The sequence below is a fragment of the Lethenteron reissneri genome, chromosome 56, assembly GCF_015708825.2.
Source record: "Lethenteron reissneri isolate LAM-NWPU_2019-01 chromosome 56, ASM1570882v1, whole genome shotgun sequence".
Classification (NCBI taxonomy): domain Eukaryota; kingdom Metazoa; phylum Chordata; class Hyperoartia; order Petromyzontiformes; family Petromyzontidae; genus Lethenteron; species Lethenteron reissneri.
Window position 1 is genome coordinate 3,794,415 of NC_083834.1, and position 23,150 is coordinate 3,817,564.

The window sequence follows — 23,150 nt, forward strand, 5'->3', positions numbered from 1 at the left end:
ATGTGAGTGGGTGGGTGACTGTGTGAGTGGGTGAGTGACTATGTGACTGTGTGAGTGACTGTGTGAGTGGGTGAGTGACTATGTGACTGTGTGAGTGACTGTGTGAGTGGGTGAGTGACTATGTGAGTGGGTGGGTGACTGTGTGAGTGGGTGAGTGACTGTGTGAGTGGGTAAGTGACTATGTGAGTGGGTGGGTGACTGTGTGAGTGGGTGAGTGAGTGGGTGAGTGACTGTGTGAGTCTATCAAGGCCGTAGCCATGGAGTCAACATTGGGGGGGACCAAATCTTCCAGGGGGTCTGGGGGTCCCAACCCAGAAAAATATCGAAATTTTACAACTAATTTCCTGCCTAAAATATATTTTAAAAAGTCACTAACACATGGGATGGACTTTTTATTTATTTTGACAATAATGTCTAATAGTGTATTGTATTACATTGCTCTGTTTTTACTTTTTAAAAATTTCTTCAATCATTGAATGTAATGGCAGAGATTATGGATTAATAAAATATAACTATAACCACAATCCTATAAACAGAAATCTATGTATTGATTTCTATGAAGACAAGTCCAGATATTTTGGCCAAGTTTTAGCAAATTGTTATTTTTATTTACACAGCATAGCAATTCTTTATTTTTATAGCAATATATTGGGGGGGGGGGGGCATTTTGAGCATATTTGAATATTGGGGGGGATGTCCCCCCCCCCAATTTCTATTATAATTACGGCCTTGGAGTCTATGTGTATACGTTGAACTTCTTTCGCACCGTACGTAGCCAACCATGCTTATCGGAGGTGTCGGGAAAGTACAATCAAAACTAAGCACAACGTGACAAAGTTAACACGAGAGATGTTCAAACAGCTATTGTCACTTACACGGCATCATCAAGAAGTCCGCATTAGCCACACACACCATACTTGTGCCACAACGTGCAAACGAACGTGCTCTGACAATGACGTCACGCACTGCCTTTGAAACCGATTGGCCCACAGCAGAGCTACGGCCTCGCGTCACCATCGACGTCAGAGAATAATGGCCGACAAGGCGAGCAGCACAAAGGGAATTTATATATGAAAGCGTTAATCGCTCGGGCTGAGCACATCTACGGGGGACCAATTCTTTTTTGCGCGGCGTCCAATTTGGCGTTTGAACGTCTTCAACAGCCTCCTCGTATTGTCGCCCGAAAGGGTACGAAGCCGCGTTGCATTTTTCATGCGTTTCGCGCTTAATTCGGGGTTTCGTTTCATCTCGCGGCGACGCGCAACGGAGGAGTTCGGCCCGGCGTCAGCGGAGGGGAGAGAGGGGGGAGAGTGGAGGGGAGTGAGGAGAGAGAGAGTGGGGAGCGAGGGGTGAGAGAGGTGAGAGTGGAGAGAGAGGTTAGGAGAGAGAGGAGAGAGAGGAGAGATTTGAGAGTGAGGAGAGGTGAGAGAGGTTAGGAAAGAGGTGAGTAAAGAGGTGAGAGAGGAGAGGTCGTCACGCCGAGTCGTTAACATTGGTGGTGGGGGGGGGGGGGGTGCCACCCGCTCCCCGCTCACTGACCCCCAGTATTCTCAGCTCAGCCAATCAGTGAACTCAATTTGTTTTGTATATAGCCACAACGAACGGCCAATTTGCCGCGTTGGTGGTGGTCTCCCGGCTGTAGCGAACAATGTCGGTCCGCGACCCGAGTTCGTCTCGTCACGGTCCGTCGCGCGCCGGTTGTGGTCATCGTCACGCTCGGTGGCTCCCCCGTCACGTTCACCACAGCTGTCACCGCCACCGCCAGCGCCGCCGCCACCGCCGCCACCGTCACCGCCGCTGCCACCGCCGCCACCGTCGCCACCACGGCGGCAGTAGGGGTCACCGGCATGGCTAGCGGCTTCTGGCGGCGCACGAGTTCTCCGGGCACTCCCTCTGGCACGGAGGTCCACCGCCGACATCCACCGCCGGCACCGCCACGTAGCCCGGCCGGCACTCGCACCGGGCGGTGCGGCCGTCGGCGCTCACGCGGCACCGCGACGTCTCGTCGCACCGCACGAGACGGCACGCCTCCTCCGGCTCCTCCGGCTCTGTTCCTGTGTCTGTTGGGAGAGGAGACGCACGGTGACGATGTGCGGTGATGATGTGCGGTGACGATGTGCGGTGACGATGTGCGGTGACGATGTGCGGTGAAACTCGGCTTGATCGCACCGGTGCAGATGCGTGAAGGAGAAAGCTCGAGATGAGTGGGACAGCATGGAGGGAGGGCAGTTCGAGAGAGTTGGCGGCAGCTCCTGGGAGACTTTCATCCCACAGCGGAGAGATCACCGCTGACCAACAAATCTAGACCTCAATGTCGCAGTGGCCAATGCAGCCGGGGGGTTGATTTTGTTCCTCTGCTCAGGCTGATTTTGTAGCGAATCCAAAAAGCAGAGATGCTGACCGCAGCGGTGGAGCGACACTGGGCATCGCACTGGACCCGCCACCCCACGGGTCACCGGTTAGACTCCATCTCCCGGCACGGCAGTTGAACCGCAACGGAGCAGGTTTCTTAAATCCTCTCTCCCGCCACCACCGCCACCACCGCCACCACCGCCACTGCCACCACCGGCACCACCAGCTGCACCACCACCACCGTTGCCTCCACCACCACCGCCACTACCGCCACCACCGCCACTACCAGCTGCACCACTACCGCCACTGCCACTACCGCCACCACCAGCAACACCGCCACTGCCATCACCGCCACCACCAGCACCACCACCACCACTGTCGCCTCCACCACCATCGCCATTACCACCACCACCAGCATCACCGCCACCGTCACCACCGGGACCACCACCACCGCCACTGCCACCACCACCAGCAGCACCACCGCCGCCTCCACCATCGACGCCACCACCGCCGGCACCACCACCTCCAACACTGCCACCACCACCTCCAACACTGCCACCACCACCACCACCACTATCATCGCCGCCTCTGCCACCACCACCACCACCGCCACCACCACCACCACCGCCACCACAGTCGGTACGTATCGCAGCGCCCTAACCGCTACCCCACCGCTCCCCACACCACCACCGGTGCCACCCCACGTGACGTGCCGACCGTGGGCTCCCTGTGGTTAACCCGTTCACGCTGCTGGGTGGACAGAGCAGGTGGTGGTGGTGGTGGGGAGGAGGAGGAGGAGGTGGGACGGGGAGGGGATTAAAGAAACTGGCTCCGTCGTGTCGACCGCCAGGAGATGGAGTCGAACCCGGCGACCTCTGGGTCTCCACCCTGTGGCAGCAGCGATGGCAGTCTACATGTGCAGCAGCGTGCAGCAGGATGCACTATGCAGCAGCTAGCAGCAGTGTGCAGCAGGCTGCAGCGGGGGCCGCAGCAGTGTACAGCAGCGTGCATCGTGCAGCAGTGCAGAGCGTGCATGGTGCAATGTGCAGCAGGGTGCAGCAGGATGCACTATGCAGCAGCTTGCAGCAGCGTGCAGCAGCGTACAGGGTGCATGATGCAGCAGGGTGCAGCAGCGTGCAGCAGTGTACAGAGTGCATGATGCAGCAGGGTGCAGCAGCGTGCAGCAGTGTACAGGGTGCATGATGCATCAGGGTGCAGCAGCAGCAGCAGGGTGCATGATGCAGCAGGGTGCAGCAGCAGCAGGGTGCAGCAGCAGCAGCAGGGTGCAGCAGCAGCAGGGTGCAGCAACAGCAGCAGGGTGCAGCAGCAGCAGGGTGCAGCAGCAGCATTAGGGTGCAGCAGCAGCAGCAGGGTGCAGTGTGCCAGACGACGCGGAAACCTTGGCAAACTCCCCCCCGTTGATGAATGGCCGGCGTGGAGAAATCATTTGGGTCCATTAGAATTTTTTTTCTTTCCGCTTTTCTCATGAATGCTGCACGAAGTTAATTCGTGACTGTAATTGATGTTGAGCGGATTTAACTCGGCGATTAATACTCCACTGCCTGAGAGGCACTGGGCAAACCGAGCCGATGAGAGAGCCTCTCTCAGTGCTTCGATTTAAAGCTTCTTTCGTGACTGCAGGGATTCATCTTCTTGGTTCTTTCGGTAAAGTCACGTAGAAGGGAAGTAATAAAATAATAAAAAATAAAACATCATAAAATTTCGATTTAAAGCTTTCGTGACTGCAGGGATACATCTTCTTGGTTCTTTCGGTAAAGTCACGTAGAAGGGAAGTAATAAAATAATAAAAATAAAACATCATAAAATTTCGATTTAAAGCTTTCGTGACTGCAGGGATTCATCTTCTTGGTTCTTTCGGTAAAGTCACGTAGAAGGGAAATAATACAATAATAAAAATAAAACATAATAAAATAATAATAGTAGGTTTTTACCCATTTAAACTGGTACAAAACTGACACCTTTATTCAAGCATCATGTTTGCAATAACCACAACACAAGTAGTCAAAAAAGCAAACAAAAAGAAGCAACTCTGATAATGATAATCATATGCAATGTCCTTGAAGTTGATTGGTCCACACCCGAGACGGCTTTCTTTAGAGCCTAGTCCCCATTGGTGTTGGACCAGATGACACCAGAAGGCGTACAACTCAAACACAGTGCAATATCAGAGTCTTGAGAGCTCGGGGTAAGCATTTACACAATGAGATCTCATTGCCACTGGTAAAAGAGATCTCATAGTGATAATAAAATAATTCTCACGACGTTTAGGCCACAACGCAAGCAGCCGTCCTCAGGTGAAGAACAGGTCTGTCGGGAAGACAGAGTCTGAATGAAACACCCCAGGCTTGGAGCGTATATTTAAGCTGAGGTTGGAGGGGGAAGAGCGCCTTGACAAAATAATTTGCATATCAAGAGGAATTTAGCATATTTATGGGAAATGCAGATATGGGATTAGTACTACTTGTGAAATGCGTAGGAGGTGGGCAGGGGTTTTCAAAGTCATATTATGCCCGTGCATTATGCAGGATTAGCATAATGCACGGGCATAATAATCCTGCATAATGCATGGGCATAATATGATTTTATTATTTCCATTCTACGTGACTTTACCGAAAGAACCAAGAAGAAGCCTCTCAGCGCTTCAACTAAGCATTTTTATTTTACTCGGTGGAATGCCCCGCGGAGCTACGCAGTTCTTTTATTAGAAGCAACCTGGCCATCACAAATGATAAACCAACGGAGTTGAGGGACTCCACATCATCGTGTGGACATGTATAGCAGGAGGCAAATACTCTTAAACGCGTGACGTCGATTCTTCATGTGGAGGGGGAAAAACCGGAGGACCCGGAGAAATATCCACGCGACCACGGGGAGAGAGAGACACGCAAACTCCAAATCTACAGCAGCAGACGTCAGGGTCGGGATCGAACCCACGACCTCCTGTATACCAGGCGAGGTAGTTAACATCTCCTAGACACCGTGATGATGATGAGAGAAAGAGAGAGACACGCAAACTCCAAATATACAGCAGCAGGCGTCAGGGTCGGGATCGAACCCACGACCTCCTGTACACCAGGCGAGGTAGTGAGGGGCAGGGCCGCTGATGTTGGCCGTGGTTGCTAGTGGTGCTGCTAGCGGTGTTGCTAGTGGTGCTGCTAGTTTTGCTAGTGGTGCTAGTGGTGCTGCTAGGGTGCTAGTGGTGCTGCTAGGGTGCTAGCGTTGTGCCACCACCTCCTCCGTCGTCATCGCCGCCCACGTCGAGCGAGTTGCGGTCGATGTTGATGTCGGCGCTCGCCGGCGCGGCGCTGCACAGCTCCCGCAGCAGGCACAGCAGGGTGGCACGCGGCGTGGCGGCTGCACCGGCGTCACCAGCGTTACCGGCGTCACCGGCGTCACCGTCACCGGCGCCGGCGCTGTGGCGGTGGCGGCGAAGGCGCACGGTCGCCCCCCGCGCCAGCGTGACGCGGCTGCGCACCACCACGCTGCCACGCTCGAAGCGCACGATCTCCAGCTGCTTGAAGCCCTCCAAGTTGGCGCCGATGTAGGGCACCAGCTGGGGGCGGGAGGGGAGGGGCCGGAGTCAACGTCGGTGGAGGGGTGGAGGAGACGTGCGCCGTCGCACTCACAAACAAGACACGCGCGCGTCATCGTTAAGCCCACTGACCTTGCGTCATCATCGTCGTCATCGTCAAGCCCACTGACCTTGCGTCATCATCGTCATCATCGTCAAGCCCACTGACCTTGTGTAATCATCGTCATCATAGTCGTCATCATCGTCATCAAGCCCACTGACCTTGCGTCATCATCGTCATCATCGTCATCAAGCCCACTGACCTCGTGTAATCATCGTCATCATCGTCATCAAGCCCACTGACCCTGCATCATCATCGTCATCATCGTCATCATCAAGCCCATTGACCTTGTGTAATCATCGTCGTCATCATCAACAACAACAAAAGACCCACTACGTCTCTCGAGATGCGGTGGGGTTTTTGCAATGATTGCTTTTCTCTTCATCTGCCGCGCGAGGTACACTCCACATCACGGCTACCTCTCGTTTTACGCGGGGGTTGTGTTCTTGTAAAACGGCGCCTAACTCAAAATCGCATGGATTAAAACGTAAAGTTTTTTCCCCATAAGAAATCAAGGAAACGTTTGGGGTTAGGGGAGGGCATGCTCTTACATCTATATATTTCCTTGCTTACGGCAACATATTATATTTACGATAGTAAACAGAAGATTTAAAGAAAAAAAAATAAGTGTAAATTAATAAAACGTACGCCCACTTTAAAAATCGCATCACGTAAATGCGGGTAGAATGCGAGCCGGACGGTTTTTTGCTATTGGCTTCTCTCATCTTTGGTGGAACGCAAACCCCAGGTCGGTGACTCCACTCCAAATGTGACTCTTTCTACCCCCCTCCCATCCTGCGCCCCCCCTCCCGAGTTCCATCGAGTACTCGCGCCCCCCCCCCCCTCCCCTGCGGTTCCACGACACAGAACGGACCCCGACCGGCGGACTCGACCCCAACCCTTACCAGGTCCAGGAACTTCTTCTCGAGGTCCCTGTACTCGACGGACTCCCTGTCGAAGAGCGCCTCGCTGAAGCGCATGTTGGTGACGCGCATGCTGAATAGCACCAACACGTCGCCCCCCGCAGCGTCCGGGGAGCCCCGTGGCTCCTTCGCCGAGTCGGTCGTTACGTCCGCTCCGGGTGCCACGTCCGCTGGAGGTGCCACGTCTGAATCAGGTGCCACGTTCGCTTCAGGTGGTGCTACGTCCGCAGCAGGTGACACGTGCGCTTCAGGTGCTATGTCCACTCCAGGTGCCACGTTCGCTTCAGGTGCTACGTCCGCTCCAGGTGCTACGTCTGCTCCAGGTGCTACGTCTGAATCAGGTGCCATGTTTGGTTTTGGTGCTACGTCCGCTGCAGGTGACACGTTCGCTTCGGGTGCTACGTTCGCTTCAAGTGCTACGTTCGCTCCGGGTGCCACGTCTGCTCCAGGTGCTACGTCCGCTGCAGGTGCCACGTCTGAAACAGGTGCCATGTTTGGTTTGGGTGCCACATCCGGTTCGGTCGCCACATCCAGTTCAGGTGCCATGTCTGCTTCAGCCGCTACGTCCGGTTTGCCGCCGCCACCGTCAGCACCACCAACACCACCGGCGGCGAGAGAAGGAGGTTCAGGAGAGACGCCGAGGCCCTTGATGACGGTGGGACGTCGAGACAAGACGTGGAGACCCTCGACGGCGGCAGGAGGTTGAGGAGACGTGACGAGGCCTTCGTGAACTTCTCCTCGTGCTGTGGGTTCGTGTGACGCATCCGGGCCTTCCATCAAGGCTGCAGGTTCAGGAGATGTGTCAGGGTCTTCTACCATGGCTGGAGCTTCAGGCGAAGGGTCCAGATCGTTGATAACGGTTCCAGATTCAGGTGAGATGTCAATGCCTATATCTGCTGCAGGTTCAAGTGACTCATCTATTCCTGCTTCAGGTGCTGGTGATTCATATATTCCTGCTCCAGCTGCAGGTTCAGATTCAGGTGACTGATCTACTCCTGCTGCAGCTGCAGGTACAGATTCAGGTGAGTGGTCTACTGCTGCTGCAGCTGCAGGTTCAGATTCAGGTGACTCGTCTACTCCTGCTGCAGCTGCAGGTTCAGATTCAGGCGACTGATCTACTCCTGCTGCAGCTGCAGGTTCAGATTCAGGTGACTCGTCCACTCCTGCTGCAGGTTCAGATTCAGGCGATTCGTCTACTCCTGCTGCAGCTGCAGGTTCAGATTCAGGTGAGTCATCTACTCCTGCTGCAGCTGCAGGTTCAGATTCAGGTGATTCGTCTACTCCTGCTGCAGCTGCAGGTTCAGATTCAGGTGAGTCGTCTACTCCTGCTGCAGCTGCAGGTTGAGATTCAGGCGACTCATCTCCTCCTGCTGCAGCTGCAGGTTCAGATTCAGGTGATTCATCTACTCCTGCTGCAGCTGCAGGTTCAGATTCAGGTGAGTCGTCTACTCCTGCTCCAGGTTCAGATTCAGGTGACTCGTCTACTGCTGCTGCAGCTGCAGGTTCAGATTCAGATGACTCGTCTACTCCTGCTGCAGGTTCAGATTCAGGTGACTCATCTACTCCTGCTGCAGGTTCAGATTCATGTGACTCGTCCACTCCTGCTGCAGCTGCAGGTTCAGATTCAGGGGACTCGTCTACTCCTGCTGCAGCTGCGGGTTCCGATTCAGGTGACTCGTCTACTCCTGCTGCAGCTGCAGGTACAGATTCAGGTGAGTCACCTACTCCTGCTGCAGCTGCAGGTTCAGATTCAGGTGACTGATCTACTCCTGCTGCAGCTGCAGTTTCAGATTCAGGTGACTCGTCCACTCCTGCTGCAGGTTCAGATTCAGGTGACTCGTCTACTCCTGCTGCAGCTGCAGGTTCAGATTCAGGTGAGTCGTCTACTCCTGCTGCAGCTGCGGGTTCAGATTCAGGTGACTCGTCCACTCCTGCTGCAGCTGCAGGTTCAGATTCAGGTGAGTCGTCTACTCCTGCTGCAGCTGCAGGTTCAGATTCAGGTGAGTCGTCTACTCCTGCTGCAGCTGCGGGTTCAGATTCAGGTGACTCGTCTACTCCTGCTGCAGCTGCAGGTTCAGATTCAGGTGACTCGTCCACTCCTGCTGCAGCTGCAGGTTCAGATTCAGGTGACTTGTCCACTCCTGCTGTTGCTGCAGGTTCAGATTCAGGTGACTCGTCTACTCCTGCTGCAGGTTCAGATTCAGGTGAGTCGTCTACTCCTGCTGCAGCTGCAGGTTGAGATTCAGGCGACTCGTCTCCTCCTGCTGCAGCTGCAGGTTCAGATTCAGGTGATTCGTCTACTCCTGCTGCAGCTGCAGGTTCAGATTCAGGTGACTCGTCTACTCCTGCTGCAGGTTCAGATTCAGGCGACTCGTCTACTGCTGCTGCAGCTGCAGGTTCAGATTCAGATGACTCGTCCACTCCTGCTGCAGGTTCAGATTCAGGTGACTCGTCTACTCCTGCTGCAGGTTCAGATTCATGTGACTCGTCCACTCCTGCTGCAGCTGCAGGTTCAGATTCAGGTGACTCGTCTACTCCTGCTGCAGCTGCGGGTTCCGATTCAGGTGACTCGTCTACTCCTGCTGCAGCTGCAGGTACAGATTCAGGTGAGTCATCTACTCCTGCTGCAGCTGCAGGTTCAGATTCAGATGACTCGTCCACTCCTGCTGCAGTTTCAGATTCAGGTGACTCGTCCACTCCTGCTGCAGGTTCAGATTCAGGTGACTCGTCTACTCCTGCTGCAGCTGCAGGTTCAAATTCAGGTGAGTCGTCTACTCCTGCTGCAGCTGCGGGTTCAGATTCAGGGGACATGTCTACTCCTGCTGCAGCTGCAGGTTCAGATTCAGGTGAGTCGTCTACTCCTGCTGCAGCTGCGGGTTCAGATTCAGGTGACTCGTCCACTCCTGCTGCAGCTGCAGGTTCAGATTCAGGTGAGTCGTCTACTCCTGCTGCAGCTGCAGGTTCAGATTCAGGTGAGTCGTCTACTCCTGCTGCAGCTGCGGGTTCAGATTCAGGTGACTCGTCCACTCCTGCTGCAGCTGCAGGTTCAGATTCAGGTGAGTCGTCTACTCCTGCTGCAGCTGCAGGTTCAGATTCAGGTGAGTCGTCTACCTCCTGCTGCAGCTGCGGGTTCAGATTCAGGTGACTCGTCTACTCCTGCTGCAGCTGCAGGTTCAGATTCAGGTGACTCGTCCACTCCTGCTGCAGCTGCAGGTTCAGATTCAGGTGAGTCGTCTACTCCTGCTCCAGGTTCAGATTCAGGTGACTCGTCTACTGCTGCTGCAGCTGCAGGTTCAGATTCAGATGACTCGTCTACTCCTGCTGCAGGTTCAGATTCAGGTGACTCATCTACTCCTGCTGCAGGTTCAGATTCATGTGACTCGTCCACTCCTGCTGCAGCTGCAGGTTCAGATTCAGGGGACTCGTCTACTCCTGCTGCAGCTGCGGGTTCCGATTCAGGTGACTCGTCTACTCCTGCTGCAGCTGCAGGTACAGATTCAGGTGAGTCACCTACTCCTGCTGCAGCTGCAGGTTCAGATTCAGGTGACTGATCTACTCCTGCTGCAGCTGCAGTTTCAGATTCAGGTGACTCGTCCACTCCTGCTGCAGGTTCAGATTCAGGTGACTCGTCTACTCCTGCTGCAGCTGCAGGTTCAGATTCAGGTGAGTCGTCTACTCCTGCTGCAGCTGCGGGTTCAGATTCAGGTGACTCGTCCACTCCTGCTGCAGCTGCAGGTTCAGATTCAGGTGAGTCGTCTACTCCTGCTGCAGCTGCAGGTTCAGATTCAGGTGAGTCGTCTACTCCTGCTGCAGCTGCGGGTTCAGATTCAGGTGACTCGTCTACTCCTGCTGCAGCTGCAGGTTCAGATTCAGGTGACTCGTCCACTCCTGCTGCAGCTGCAGGTTCAGATTCAGGTGACTTGTCCACTCCTGCTGTTGCTGCAGGTTCAGATTCAGGTGACTCGTCTACTCCTGCTGCAGGTTCAGATTCAGGTGAGTCGTCTACTCCTGCTGCAGCTGCAGGTTGAGATTCAGGCGACTCGTCTCCTCCTGCTGCAGCTGCAGGTTCAGATTCAGGTGATTCGTCTACTCCTGCTGCAGCTGCAGGTTCAGATTCAGGTGACTCGTCTACTCCTGCTGCAGGTTCAGATTCAGGCGACTCGTCTACTGCTGCTGCAGCTGCAGGTTCAGATTCAGATGACTCGTCCACTCCTGCTGCAGGTTCAGATTCAGGTGACTCGTCTACTCCTGCTGCAGGTTCAGATTCATGTGACTCGTCCACTCCTGCTGCAGCTGCAGGTTCAGATTCAGGTGACTCGTCTACTCCTGCTGCAGCTGCGGGTTCCGATTCAGGTGACTCGTCTACTCCTGCTGCAGCTGCAGGTACAGATTCAGGTGAGTCATCTACTCCTGCTGCAGCTGCAGGTTCAGATTCAGATGACTCGTCCACTCCTGCTGCAGTTTCAGATTCAGGTGACTCGTCCACTCCTGCTGCAGGTTCAGATTCAGGTGACTCGTCTACTCCTGCTGCAGCTGCAGGTTCAAATTCAGGTGAGTCGTCTACTCCTGCTGCAGCTGCGGGTTCAGATTCAGGGGACATGTCTACTCCTGCTGCAGCTGCAGGTTCAGATTCAGGTGAGTCGTCTACTCCTGCTGCAGCTGCGGGTTCAGATTCAGGTGACTCGTCCACATCCTGCTGCAGCTGCAGGTTCAGATTCAGGTGAGTCGTCTACTCCTGCTGCAGCTGCAGGTTCAGATTCAGGTGAGTCGTCTACTCCTGCTGCAGCTGCGGGTTCAGATTCAGGTGACTCGTCCACTCCTGCTGCAGCTGCAGGTTCAGATTCAGGTGAGTCGTCTACTCCTGCTGCAGCTGCAGGTTCAGATTCAGGTGAGTCGTCTACTCCTGCTGCAGCTGCGGGTTCAGATTCAGGTGACTCGTCTACTCCTGCTGCAGCTGCAGGTTCAGATTCAGGTGACTCGTCCACTCCTGCTGCAGCTGCAGGTTCAGATTCAGGTGACTCGTCTACTCCTGCTGCTGCTGCAGGTTCAGATTCAGGTGACTCGTCTACTCCTGCTGCAGGTTCAGATTCAGGTGAGTCGTCTACTCCTGCTGCAGCTGCAGGTTCCGATTCAGGTGACTTGTCTACTCCTGCTGCAGGTTCAGATTCAGGTGACTCGTCTACTCCTGCTGCAGCTGCAGGTTCAGATTCAGGTGACTCGTCTACTCCTGCTGCAGCTGCAGGTTCAGATTCAGGTGAGTCGTCTACTCCTGCTGCAGGTGCAGGTTCAGATTCAGATGACTCGTCCACTCCTGCTGCAGGTTCAGATTCAGGTGACTCGTCTACTCCTGCTGCAGCTGCAGGTTCAGATTCACGTGAGTCATCTACTCCTGCTGCAGCTGCAGGTTCAGATTCAGGTGACTCGTCTACTCCTGCTGCAGGTTCAGATTCATTTGACTCGTCCACTCCTGCTGCAGCTGCAGGTTCAGATTCAGGCGACTCGTCTACTCCTGCTGCAGCTGCGGGTTCAGATTCAGGTGATTCGTCTACTCCTGCTGCAGCTGCGGGTTCAGATTCAGGTGACTCGTCTACTCCTGCTGCAGCTGCAGGTTCAGATTCAGGTGAGTCGTCTACTCCTGCTGCAGCTGCGGGTTCAGATTCAGGTGACTCGTCTACTCCTGCTGCAGCTGCAGGTTCAGATTCAGGTGACTCGTCCACTCCTGCTGCAGCTGCAGGTTCAGATTCAGGTGACTCGTCTACTCCTGCTGCTGCTGCAGGTTCAGATTCAGGTGACTCGTCTACTCCTGCTGCAGGTTCAGATTCAGGTGAGTCGTCTACTCCTGCTGCAGCTGCAGGTTCAGATTCAGGCGACTCGTCTACTCCTGCTGCAGGTTCAGATTCAGGTGACTCGTCTACTCCTGCTGCAGCTGCAGGTTCAGATTCAGGTGACTCGTCTACTCCTGCTGCAGCTGCAGGTTCAGATTCAGGTGAGTCGTCTACTCCTGCTGCAGGTGCAGGTTCAGATTCAGATGACTCGTCCACTCCTGCTGCAGGTTCAGATTCAGGTGACTCGTCTACTCCTGCTGCAGCTGCAGGTTCAGATTCACGTGAGTCATCTACTCCTGCTGCAGCTGCAGGTTCAGATTCAGGTGACTCGTCTACTCCTGCTGCAGGTTCAGATTCATTTGACTCGTCCACTCCTGCTGCAGCTGCAGGTTCAGATTCAGGCGACTCGTCTACTCCTGCTGCAGCTGCGGGTTCAGATTCAGGTGAGTCGTCTACTCCTGCTGCAGCTACAGGTTCAGATTCAGGTGACTCGTCTACTCCTGCTGCAGGTTCAGATTCATTTGACTCGTCCACTCCTGCTGCAGCTGCAGGTTCAGATTCAGGCGACTCGTCTACTCCTGCTGCAGCTGCGGGTTCAGATTCAGGTGACTCGTCCACTCCTGCTGCAGCTGCAGGTTCAGATTCAGGTGACTCGTCCACTCCTGCTGCAGGTTCAGATTCAGGAGAGTCGTCTACTCCTGCTGCAGCTGCAGGTTCAGATTCAGGTGACTCGTCTCCTCCTGCTGCAGCTGCAGGTTCAGATTCAGGTGACTCGTCCACTCCTGCTGCAGCTGCAGGTTCAGATTCAGGTGAGTCGTCTACTCCTGCTGCAGCTGCAGGTTCAGATTCAGGTGACTCGTCCACTCCTGCTGCAGGTTCAGATTCAGGTGACTCGTCTACTCCTGCTGCAGCTGCAGGTTCAGATTCAGGTGAGTCGTCTACTCCTGCTGCAGCTGCGGGTTCAGATTCAGGTGACTCGTCCACTCCTGCTGCAGCTGCAGCTGCAGGTTCAGGTGAGTCGTCTACTCCTGCTGCAGCTGCAGGTTCAGATTTAGGTAAGTCGTCCACTCCTGCTGCAGCTGCGGGTTCAGATTCAGGTGAGTCGTCTACTCCTGCTGCAGCTGCGGGTTCAGATTCAGGTGACTCATCTACTCCTGCTGCAGCTGCAGGTTCAGATTCAGGTGACTCGTCTCCTCCTGCTGCAGCTGCAGGTTCAGATTCAGGTGAGTCGTCCACTCCTGCTGCAGCTGCAGGTTCAGATTCAGGTGAGTCGTCCACTCCTGCTGCAGGTTCAGATTCAGGTGACTCGTCCACTCCTGCTGCAGCTGCAGGTTCAGATTCAGGTGACTGATCTACTCCTGCTGCAGCTACAGGTTCAGATTCAGGTGACTCGTCCACTCCTGCTGCAGCTGCAGGTTCAGATTCAGGTGACTCGTCTACTCCTGCTGCATGTTCAGATTCAGGTGACTCATCTACTCCTGCTGCAGGTTCAGATTCAGGTGACTGATCTGCTGCAGCTGCAGGTTCAGAATCAAGTGACTCGTCTACTCCTGCTGCAGCTGCAGGTTCAGATTCCTGATCTGCTCCTGCTGCAGGTGCAGGTGGCTCGTCAACTCCCGCGTGCGGCCGCCGTGACTCTCCCGCCGTCGCGAGCTCCGTGCTCGTGACGACGCCCTCCTGGGACGCCTCGAGCCCCTCATCCTCCAAGGCGCCCAACGCATCCTCGTCACCGTGAACCTCCTCCTCTTCCCCCTCCTGCCCCACCCCCTCCTGCCCCACCCCCTCCTGCCCCACCCCCTCCCCCACCTCCTCTTCCCCCACCCCCTCCTGCCCCACCGCCTCCTGCCCCACCCCCTCCTGCCCCACCCCCTCCCCCACCTCCTCTTCCCCCACCCCCTCCTGCCCCACCCCCTCCTGCCCCACTCCCTCCTGCCCCACTCCCTCCCCCACCTCCTCTTCCCCCTCCTGCCCCACCCCCTCCCCCACCTCCTCTTCCCCCACCCCCTCCTGCCCCACCGCCTCCTGCCCCACCCCCTCCTGCCCCACCCCCTCCCCACCTCCTCTTCCCCCACCCCCTCCTGCCCCACCCCCTCCTGCCCCACTCCCTCCCCCACCCCTCCTGCCCCACCCCCTCCTGCCCCACCCCCACCCCCTCCCCCCACCTCCTCTTCCCCCACCCCCTCCTGCCCCACCCCCTCCTGCCCCACCCCCACCCCCTCCCCCACCTCCTCTTCCCCCACCCCCTCCTGCCCCACTCCCTCCTGCCCCACTCCCTCCCCCACCTCCTCTTCCCCCACCGCCTCCTGCCCCACTCCCTCCCCCACCTCCTCTTCCCCCACCCCCTCCTGCCCCACTCCCTCCCCCACCTCCTCTTCCCCCACCCCCTCCTGCCCCACCCCCACCTCCTCCTCCTCTTCCCCCACCTCCTCTTCCCCCACCCCCTCCTGCCCCACTCCCTTCTCCTCTGCGGACGGAGCGAGGATAACGAGCAGCTCTTCGGCGGATCCTTCAAGGCCGCCTCCGTCTGGCGGGGAGGAGAGGAACGGGTCGGGGTTGATGGTCGTTGTCGTCTTCCTCGTCCCGGCGGTCCGCACGTCCTCGCCCGTCCGGTCCGAGCGAGAGGCGGGCACCGCTGGCGCCCACTCGTCCAAGAGCGCGACTGCCGGAGGACCTGCAGGTAGACTTAAATATAAACTAAGATATACACTAAACTAGAAACTTAAATATAAACTAAGCCATAAACTAAACTATAAACTTAAATATAAACTTAAATATAAACTAAGCTAGAAACTAAACTATAAACTAAACTATAAACTAAGCTATAAACTAAACTGTAAACTAAACTGTAAACTTAAATATTAACTAAAATATAAACTAAACTATAAACTAAAGCATGAACTGAACTATAAACTTAAATATAAACTAAACTAAACTATTAACTAAACTATAAACTAAACTATAAACTAAACTATAAACTAAACTAGCAACTGAACTCTCAATTCAACTAATAAACTAAACTATACACTAAACTATAAACTAAAATATAAACTAAACTATAAACTTAAATATAAACTAAACTATAAAATAAACTATAAACTAAGCTTTAAATTATAAAATAAACTATAAAATAAACTAGTAACTGAACTCTCAACTAAACTATAAACTAAATTATAAACTAAACTATAAACTAAACTATAAACTAAACTATAAACTGAACTAATAAACTATAAACTAAACTACCAAACTATGTTGTATTTCATCAGGTAAAGCTCCACTGAGCTGCGAGAAAACCCTTTCTCAGTAGCAACCTGCTCATGAAAAATTATCGCTCAACGAAGTGCTTTCTTCTTCTTGGTTCTTTCGGTAAAGCCACGTAGAAGGGAAGTAATAAAATAATAAAAATAAAACATAATAAAATGATTCTCACGACGTTTCGCCCACAACGCAAGCAGCCGTCCTCAGGTGAAGACCAGGTCTGTCGGGGAGACAGCGTCGTGAGAATTATTTTATTATGTTTTATTATTTTATTACTTCCCTTCTACGTGACTTTACCGAAAGAACCAAGAAGATGCTTTCTCATCGTTGCGCGATTATAAATCAACCGGAGGAGGCCGTAAAGATGAGATGAGTCGACCAGAATACGTCTCCGCCGCTCACTCGAGTTGGGGAGGCCCCTTCCGCCAGCGGCGGTGGCGTTCGTGAGCGCGCCAGCGATTGCAGGAGCTGCGCCTTCACCCGCGAGTGACGCAGAAGCAGAGGTCGCAAACGGGTTTTGATTCCTTACCCGTACCCGTACCCGGCCGCACCAGGGTCGCAAATGGGTACCCGTACCCTACCCGAAATGAGTGACAAAGGGTTATTCACCAGTGACTCACGGCCTACCCGTACCCGGCCGCACCAGGGTCGCAAATGGGTACCTGGCCGGGTACGGGTACCCGTTCCCTACCCGTACCCGTACCCTACCCGAAATGAGCGACAAACGGTGACTCACCAGTGACTCACGGCCTACCCGTACCCGTACCCGGCCGCACCAGGGTCGCAAACGGGTACCCGTACCTGGCCGGGTACGGGTAGCCGGGTATCGGGTAGGGTACGGGTATCGGGTACCCGGTTGCGACCTCTGCGCCGAAGGGTGAGGTGGCTGGGCCGTGTGTCCAGGTGAGAGAGGGGCTGGTTGGTGAGTGCGTGCTCCGACATCAAAGACAACGTTCTGTTGGCGAGCAGCAGCAGCAGCAGCTGTGCAGGCAAGCACCACCCCTGACCCGCGTCGCCTTACCTGAGGACATCTGCAGGTCGTAGTGGATGGCGTCCGCGGGGAGGTCCGTCAGGAATTCTGCAGCGCGCACAAACACAAGTTTAAGTTTATTTATTAGGTATAGCCCTGTGAGCCATTCGGCTCTTGAATCGGGTGCAACCGCAACAAACAAAAAACAAAAACATGAACAAAAAACTTCTTAAAGTTAATATGTGACTGAGTGCAAACAGAAAATCCAAGAAAAGACAGCAAAATATTGCAGGAAAAAACACCGCACACCAAAGCTGTGTGCCAAAAATCCCAGTGGGATGCAAGTCAAACAACAACAACAACAAGACAACTTAGATTAAGGCCATCAGTCTAACTCTGTACTACAACAAACAAACATGGCTAAACCAATACACTTTTCGAAATCACCAAAATAAAGCTATGAAAGCAATGAAAAAGCAATCATAGGAACTGTGACGGAATTTTCACACGCCGAAGACAAAGATGTCCCATATACACAACACACACACACCACGCAGCAGGTCACAGCGGGACTCACCGCGCGTCAGCTGGAAGGAGTCGGGATCGATTCCCGTCAGCTGCTGCTCCTTAGGCTGCTGCTGCTGCTGCTGCCGCTGCTGTCTGTGCAGAGCGTCCGAGACCATTTGTGGCAGAGCCTGGATGGACCCTGGCATGGCCCACCCAGCCTCCCGTTCCTCCCGTGGGTCATCTCCATCTCGTCCCCCCTTGGCTCCCGGAGCCAAGGCGAGGTGCTCGTCCCGTTCGGACTCGTGGGTCTCCTCCTGCTCCTCCTCAACGTCCAGGTCTTCCTCGGAGTTGGCAAACTCATCAAGGCCACGGCGATCACCGGAGGCATCATCGACCGAACCTGGATTCCTCCCTGAACTGCGGAAGTCATCGGAGTCCACGGCATCCATCTCCTCCTCTCGCGAGATATTCGGCTGATCCGTCTGTCCATTCAGCTGCGTCTCCTCGACAAGGCCTTCGCCTCCTCCTCCACCACCTCCTCCACCATCTCCTCCACCTGCTCCTCCACCATCTCCTCCACCATCTCCTCCACCTGTTCCTGCACCATCTCCTCCACCAGCTCCTCCAACTGTTCCTACATCATCTCCTCCACCTGTTCTTGCACCATCTCCACCACCTCCTCCGCCTGCTCCCAATCCTCCTGGTCCGAGCTCACCCCCCGCTTCAGGACGAGGGCCGGCTGACAGCGGCGGTGGTGGAGGAGGAGGGAGGCTGCCGCCCGCACCCTCCACCTGGTTGGTCTCCATAGCCACGAGCTTGGCCTCCCCGTTGCTGTTGTTGTTGTTGTTGTCGTTGTTGTTGTTGTGCTGCCCCTGCTGGTGCCCGGGACGACCGCCCTGGAAGACCGCGGCGTAGTGCACCACCTTGTTGCCACACCTGCGTTCGCACGGACGCACGTGGGGCAAGAGGGGAGAGGAGGTGGGTGGTTGGTGTGGGTGGGTGAGTCGTGGTGGGTGGGGAATGGGCAAGCGGTAATTGACAGGAACGAGCGACGCCATCGGGGTTGGAGTGGCACGGTGGTCAGAGCGCTCGGCACGGTTTAACCCCGTGTGCTTGTACAGGGACATTGAGTCTGCAGGTCCACGCGGCGAACAGCAGGTTCAATACGGGCAGAGAAATGCGTATTTGTTTATTTGTTTGTGTTTCTCCCGTGTGATGGGACTTTGTAGGATGAACGTTGAGTATTATAAGGGGCACGGTGTGACCAATGAGGTCTGAATTGGTCTGTAATAAGGTAGGCACAGATACGGGGTGGACAGGTATGAAGTATGTATGTGTGTATGTGTTAAAAGGGATAAATAAAAATGTGTGTACATTTGTTGAACTTATTTCGCGCCGTACGTAGCCAAACCATGCTAATGGGAGGATGGGTTAGTGTGTGGGTGAGTGACTATGTGAGTGGGTGAGTGACTGTGTGTGTGGGTGAGTGACTGCGTGAGTGGGTGAGTGATTGTGTGAGTGGGTGAGTGACTGTGTGAGTGGGTGAGTGACTGCGTGAGTGAGTTAATGACTGTGTGAGTGACTGTGTGAGTGGGTGAGTGACTGTGTGAGTGGGTGAGTGACTGTGTGAGTGGGTGAGTGACTGTGTGAGTGGGTGAGTGACTGTGTGAGTGACTATGAGTGGGTGAGTGAGTGACTATGTGAGTGGGTGAGGGACTGTGTGAGTGGGTGAGTGACTGTGTGAGTGGGTGAGTGACTGTGTGAGTGACTATGAGTGGGTGACTATGTGAGTGGGTGAGTGACTGTGTGAGTGGGTGAGTGACTGTGTGAGTGGGTGAGTGATTGTGTGAGTGGGTGTGTGAGTGACTATGTGTGTGGGTGAGTGACTGTGTGAGTGGGTGAGTGAATACGTGAGTGGGTGAGTGACTACGTGAGTGGGTGAGTGACTGCGTGAGTGGCTGAGCTGATGAGTGACTATGTACAGCAGTGGATCGATCGTGGCCGATGATGACGGTGATGATGATGGAGTCTTTGTGTTGCGTAGCGGTGGTGGTGATGTGTGCCGGGGTAGGGTTGGGTGAGATTACAAAGTGTGCCCAGACCGCTACAAGTCTCCCCCCCCCCGCCCCAGTGGGAAATGAGATCGTACGTCTCAGTGGGGGGCACGCGCTCTGTTAAGTGAATGACGCTGAATTTTAAAAGGGTCCCTTACGACTCAGTCAGGGCCCCGGAGAGAGACTCAATGCCTCGCGCGCTCTCTCTCTCTCTGTCTCTCCTCCGTTCTCTCTCGATTTCTCACCCACTGTCTCTCTCCTTTGCTCTCTCTCTGTCTCTCTCCTTTGCTCTCTCTCTGTCGCTCTCCTTTGCTCTCTCTCTGTCGCTCTCCTTTGCTCTCTCTCTGTCTCTCTCCTTTGCTCTCTCTCTGTCTCTCTCCTTTGCTCTCTCTCTGTCTCTCTCCTTTGCTCTCTCTCTGTCGCTCTCCCTCTCTCCCCCTCTCTCCCTCTCTCTCCGGAGAATGAAACAAATTCTCGGGTTTGCACAATGTGATGACTTCAAAGGCGTCGCCGTTGACATCGCGCGCGCGCACGCACGCGCATACATGCACGCACATACACGCACGCACATACACGCACGCACATACACGCACGCACATACACACACGCACATACACACACGCACATACACACACGCACATACACGCACGCACATACATACACACGCACATACACACGCACATACACACGCACGCACGCACGCACGTACAAAGATCCCCCGTATAGCCTTAACAGGCTGTAAGGACAAGTGCTGCTCGCGAGCACCTATGAAGGCCGGCACGGCACACGAGGGGATGGGTGGCCAACACCACGCCCGGCCGCCTTTGTCTCCCCAGTGGCGATGTTTACACATCGCACCAGGTAGTAATTTGAGGCTGAGTCGACCTAGGGGAGGCCCAGGACCGGTTCAGATAATCGTCACCGGTGTTGGTCGTGAGCGGGAATCGAACCCGTGTCGCCAGGTTTGTAGCGCAGTGCGCTAACCGCTACACTACCGCTCCCCACAACACACGCGCACACGCACGCGCCCGCACGCACAAACACACACGCGCACACACACGCATGCACAAACACACACGCGCACACACGCGCACACGTACGCACAAACACACACGCGCACACACACGCACGCGCACAAACATACATGCGTGCACACACGCGCATGCACAAACACACACGCGCACACACGCGCACACGCATGCACAAACACACACGCGCACACACACGCACGCCAACAAACATACACGCGCGCACACACGCGCATGCACAAACACACGCACGCACACGCGCACACACACGCACGCCAACAAACATACACGCGCGCACACACACGCATGCACAAACACACGCACGCACACGCGCACACACGTGCACACGCACACGCGCGCACGCGATGTTTCTCAAATGTGAATTAATCTCTGTCGCGCAAACACCGCCTCTCCGCTCCGCGTGGCTGTGTTTTGGCGTTTGCTCGGTGGAGTCACCAAGGCTCTTTCCTTTACTTTTCATTAAAATAAAAAAGCTAAACAAACACGCACACACACGAGCACAACAACAACAACCGCCATTTGCCACTAAGTGGCGGTGATGTCACCACGACGCTTGTGCCAGGCTATGTGCATGTTGAGGCTACCACGTGAAGTGTCGAACGCCCGCTCGCAGGAGGTCACGCGGGCACGACCTCTTGCAAACCAGGTGAGGAAGTTAACATCTCATAGCCACTGCGGCACACCTTAGGCAGGACCCTCCTGGAAACGAGTCTTGAAACTCGGTGTGAGGCTCGCCTGGCTGAATGAGGGCAGTAATAACAATACTAATGTTTCACCTGAAGACGGAAGCTTGTGTTGCCTCCGAAACGTCGTGAAATTATTGTTTTGATTTTTATTAATTAAAATTTCATTTTTTACCCACGTGACTTTACCGAAAGAACGAAGAGTATGAATCCTTGCAGTCACGAAAGCTTCAAATCTAGAAATACTAATGTCTCCTTTGGTGTTGGCCACCCACCCCCTCGCGTGCCGTGCCGGCCTTCATAGGTGCTCGCTAACAGCACTTGCCCCAACACTCTGCCACGGGCTATACGGGTGACTTTTGTCTTTGTTGTCACTCAGTTTGCGATGCGCCTCTTCTGCCTGATGACCACCCCCGCAAGTGATGTCTCCATGACCTAATTTTGTAATTGTCCTGCGATCGGTCTGAAAGGTGATCCGCGCGAGACGGGGAATGTAGCGCTTCACGTTGATCGATGTCTCGCGCGGACACGGCGGCGGTTGCGTTTGGGGCCGGTTTCTATCCAAATCTTGTCTTTGTTTGCCGTGCGTACATTAAAAAAAAAATTCGGATTTGATTTGAGTTGTGTTTTTGTTTTTAATCATAGTGGGTCACAGTTCCTACGATTGCGTTTTCATTGCTTGCATAGCTTGATTTTGGTGATTTCGAAAAGTGTATTGGTGTGGCCATGTTTGTTTGTTGTAGTACAGAGTTAGACTGATGGCCTTAATCTAAGGTGTCTTGTGGTTGTTGTTGTTGTTGTTTGACTTGCATCCCACTGGGATTTTTGCACACAGCGTTGGTGTACGGTGTTTTTTTCTGCAATATTTTGCTGTCTTTTCTTGGATTTTCTGTTTGCACTCAGTCACATGTTCACTTTAAGATGTTTTTTTGTTCATGTTTTTCTTTTTTGTTTGTTGCGGTTGCACCCGATTCAAGAGCCGAATGGCTCACAGGGCTATACCTAATACATGAACTTGAAACTTGAAACTCTTGCAAATGAGACTCCTGGGTTTCCTTGCTGCCTCACCTGGTCACAAATAAAAAATAATCGTCCGCTCTTATAATAATCATCATCATCATGATGATGACGATTATTTGCCTTTTGGCGTTCTCTGGTCTGACACTGGTGAGACGAGGCCCTAAAGAAGGCTGTCTCTTGTGTAGGCCAATCAGTTGCAAAGACAATGCCATACATTTCGATTTGAGACCCCCCCCACCTCCTACGCATTTCACAAGTAGTGACTAATCCCATATCTGCATTTCCCATAAATATGCTAAATTCCTCTTGATATGCAAATTCATTTGTCAAGGCGCCCTTCCCCCTCCAACCTCAGCTTAAATATACGCTGCCAAGCCTGGTGGTGTTCATTCAGACGCTTTCTTTCCGACAGACCTGTTCTTCACCTGAGGATGGCTGCTTGCGTTGTGGCTGAAACGTCGTGAGAATTGTATTTTATGATGTATTTTATAATTTTATTATTTCCCTTCTACGTGACTTTACCGAAATAACCAAGAAGATGAATGCCATACATATGTAGAGGAGTAAAATGGGGACGTGACGAAAGCGGGGTCACTGTGGGAACGGGTAGAGTAAGCAGGGTGAAGAGGGAACCAGTGGGTAGAGAGAGGGATCGAGTGGTGAGTCTGGGGAGAAGCCGGTGGTAGCCGTAGAGGTGCTTCTCTCTCCGCTCGGTGGAGTCGGCAGAGTCCCCGATCCGACACGAGAGAGAGAGACCGGAGCTAGCCGGCAGGGACCCGACTCAGAGTAGGAGCCCTAGCCCCTGGGAGTTGTGTACCCTGCTGTGGTGTTATTGTTCACCTTTAAGAAACCCTGGCGA

General features: G+C 54.1%; 2 protein-coding genes across 2 annotated transcripts; both read right to left on the minus strand.

Moving 5' to 3' along the window:
- Positions 1–488: 488 nt before the first annotated feature.
- On the minus strand, positions 489–9,677 carry LOC133356957 (mRNA decay activator protein ZFP36L3-like). Its single transcript, XM_061574680.1, has 3 exons — positions 6,911–9,677; positions 5,605–5,926; positions 489–2,060 (listed from the first exon to the last, which is right to left on the minus strand). The coding sequence occupies exons 1-3, from the start codon at positions 7,745–7,747 to the stop codon at positions 1,852–1,854; spliced, it is 1,368 nt and encodes a 455-aa protein (XP_061430664.1). The 5' UTR covers positions 7,748–9,677; the 3' UTR covers positions 489–1,851.
- Positions 9,678–10,930: 1,253 nt separating this feature from the next.
- On the minus strand, positions 10,931–18,031 carry LOC133357023 (uncharacterized). The gene is made up of 4 exons (XM_061574763.1): positions 17,556–18,031; positions 17,030–17,086; positions 15,192–15,424; positions 10,931–10,987 (listed from the first exon to the last, which is right to left on the minus strand). Exons 1-4 carry the CDS (start codon positions 17,932–17,934, stop codon positions 10,931–10,933), a joined length of 726 nt encoding a protein of 241 aa, XP_061430747.1. The 5' UTR covers positions 17,935–18,031.
- Positions 18,032–23,150: the final 5,119 nt, after the last annotated feature.

Coding starts and splice junctions, on each gene's coding strand:
- LOC133357023 (XM_061574763.1), bottom strand. CDS start 17,934: ATGGATGCCGTGGACTCCGATGACTTCCGCAGTTCAGGGAGGAATCCA. Junction 15,425..17,029: donor CGACCTGCAGATGTCCTCAG/GTAAGGCGACGC, acceptor GTCTACCTGCAG/GTCCTCCGGCAGTCGCGCTC. Junction 10,988..15,191: donor AGGGAGTGGGGCAGGAGGGG/GTGGGGGAAGAG, acceptor CTGAACCTGCAG/CTGCAGCAGGAGGAGACGAG.
- LOC133356957 (XM_061574680.1), bottom strand. CDS start 7,747: ATGGTAGAAGACCCTGACACATCTCCTGAACCTGCAGCCTTGATGGAA. Junction 5,927..6,910: donor AGAAGAAGTTCCTGGACCTG/GTAAGGGTTGGG, acceptor TCCCGCCCCCAG/CTGGTGCCCTACATCGGCGC. Junction 2,061..5,604: donor CGGCGATGACGACGGAGGAG/GTGGTGGCACAA, acceptor CTCTCCCAACAG/ACACAGGAACAGAGCCGGAG.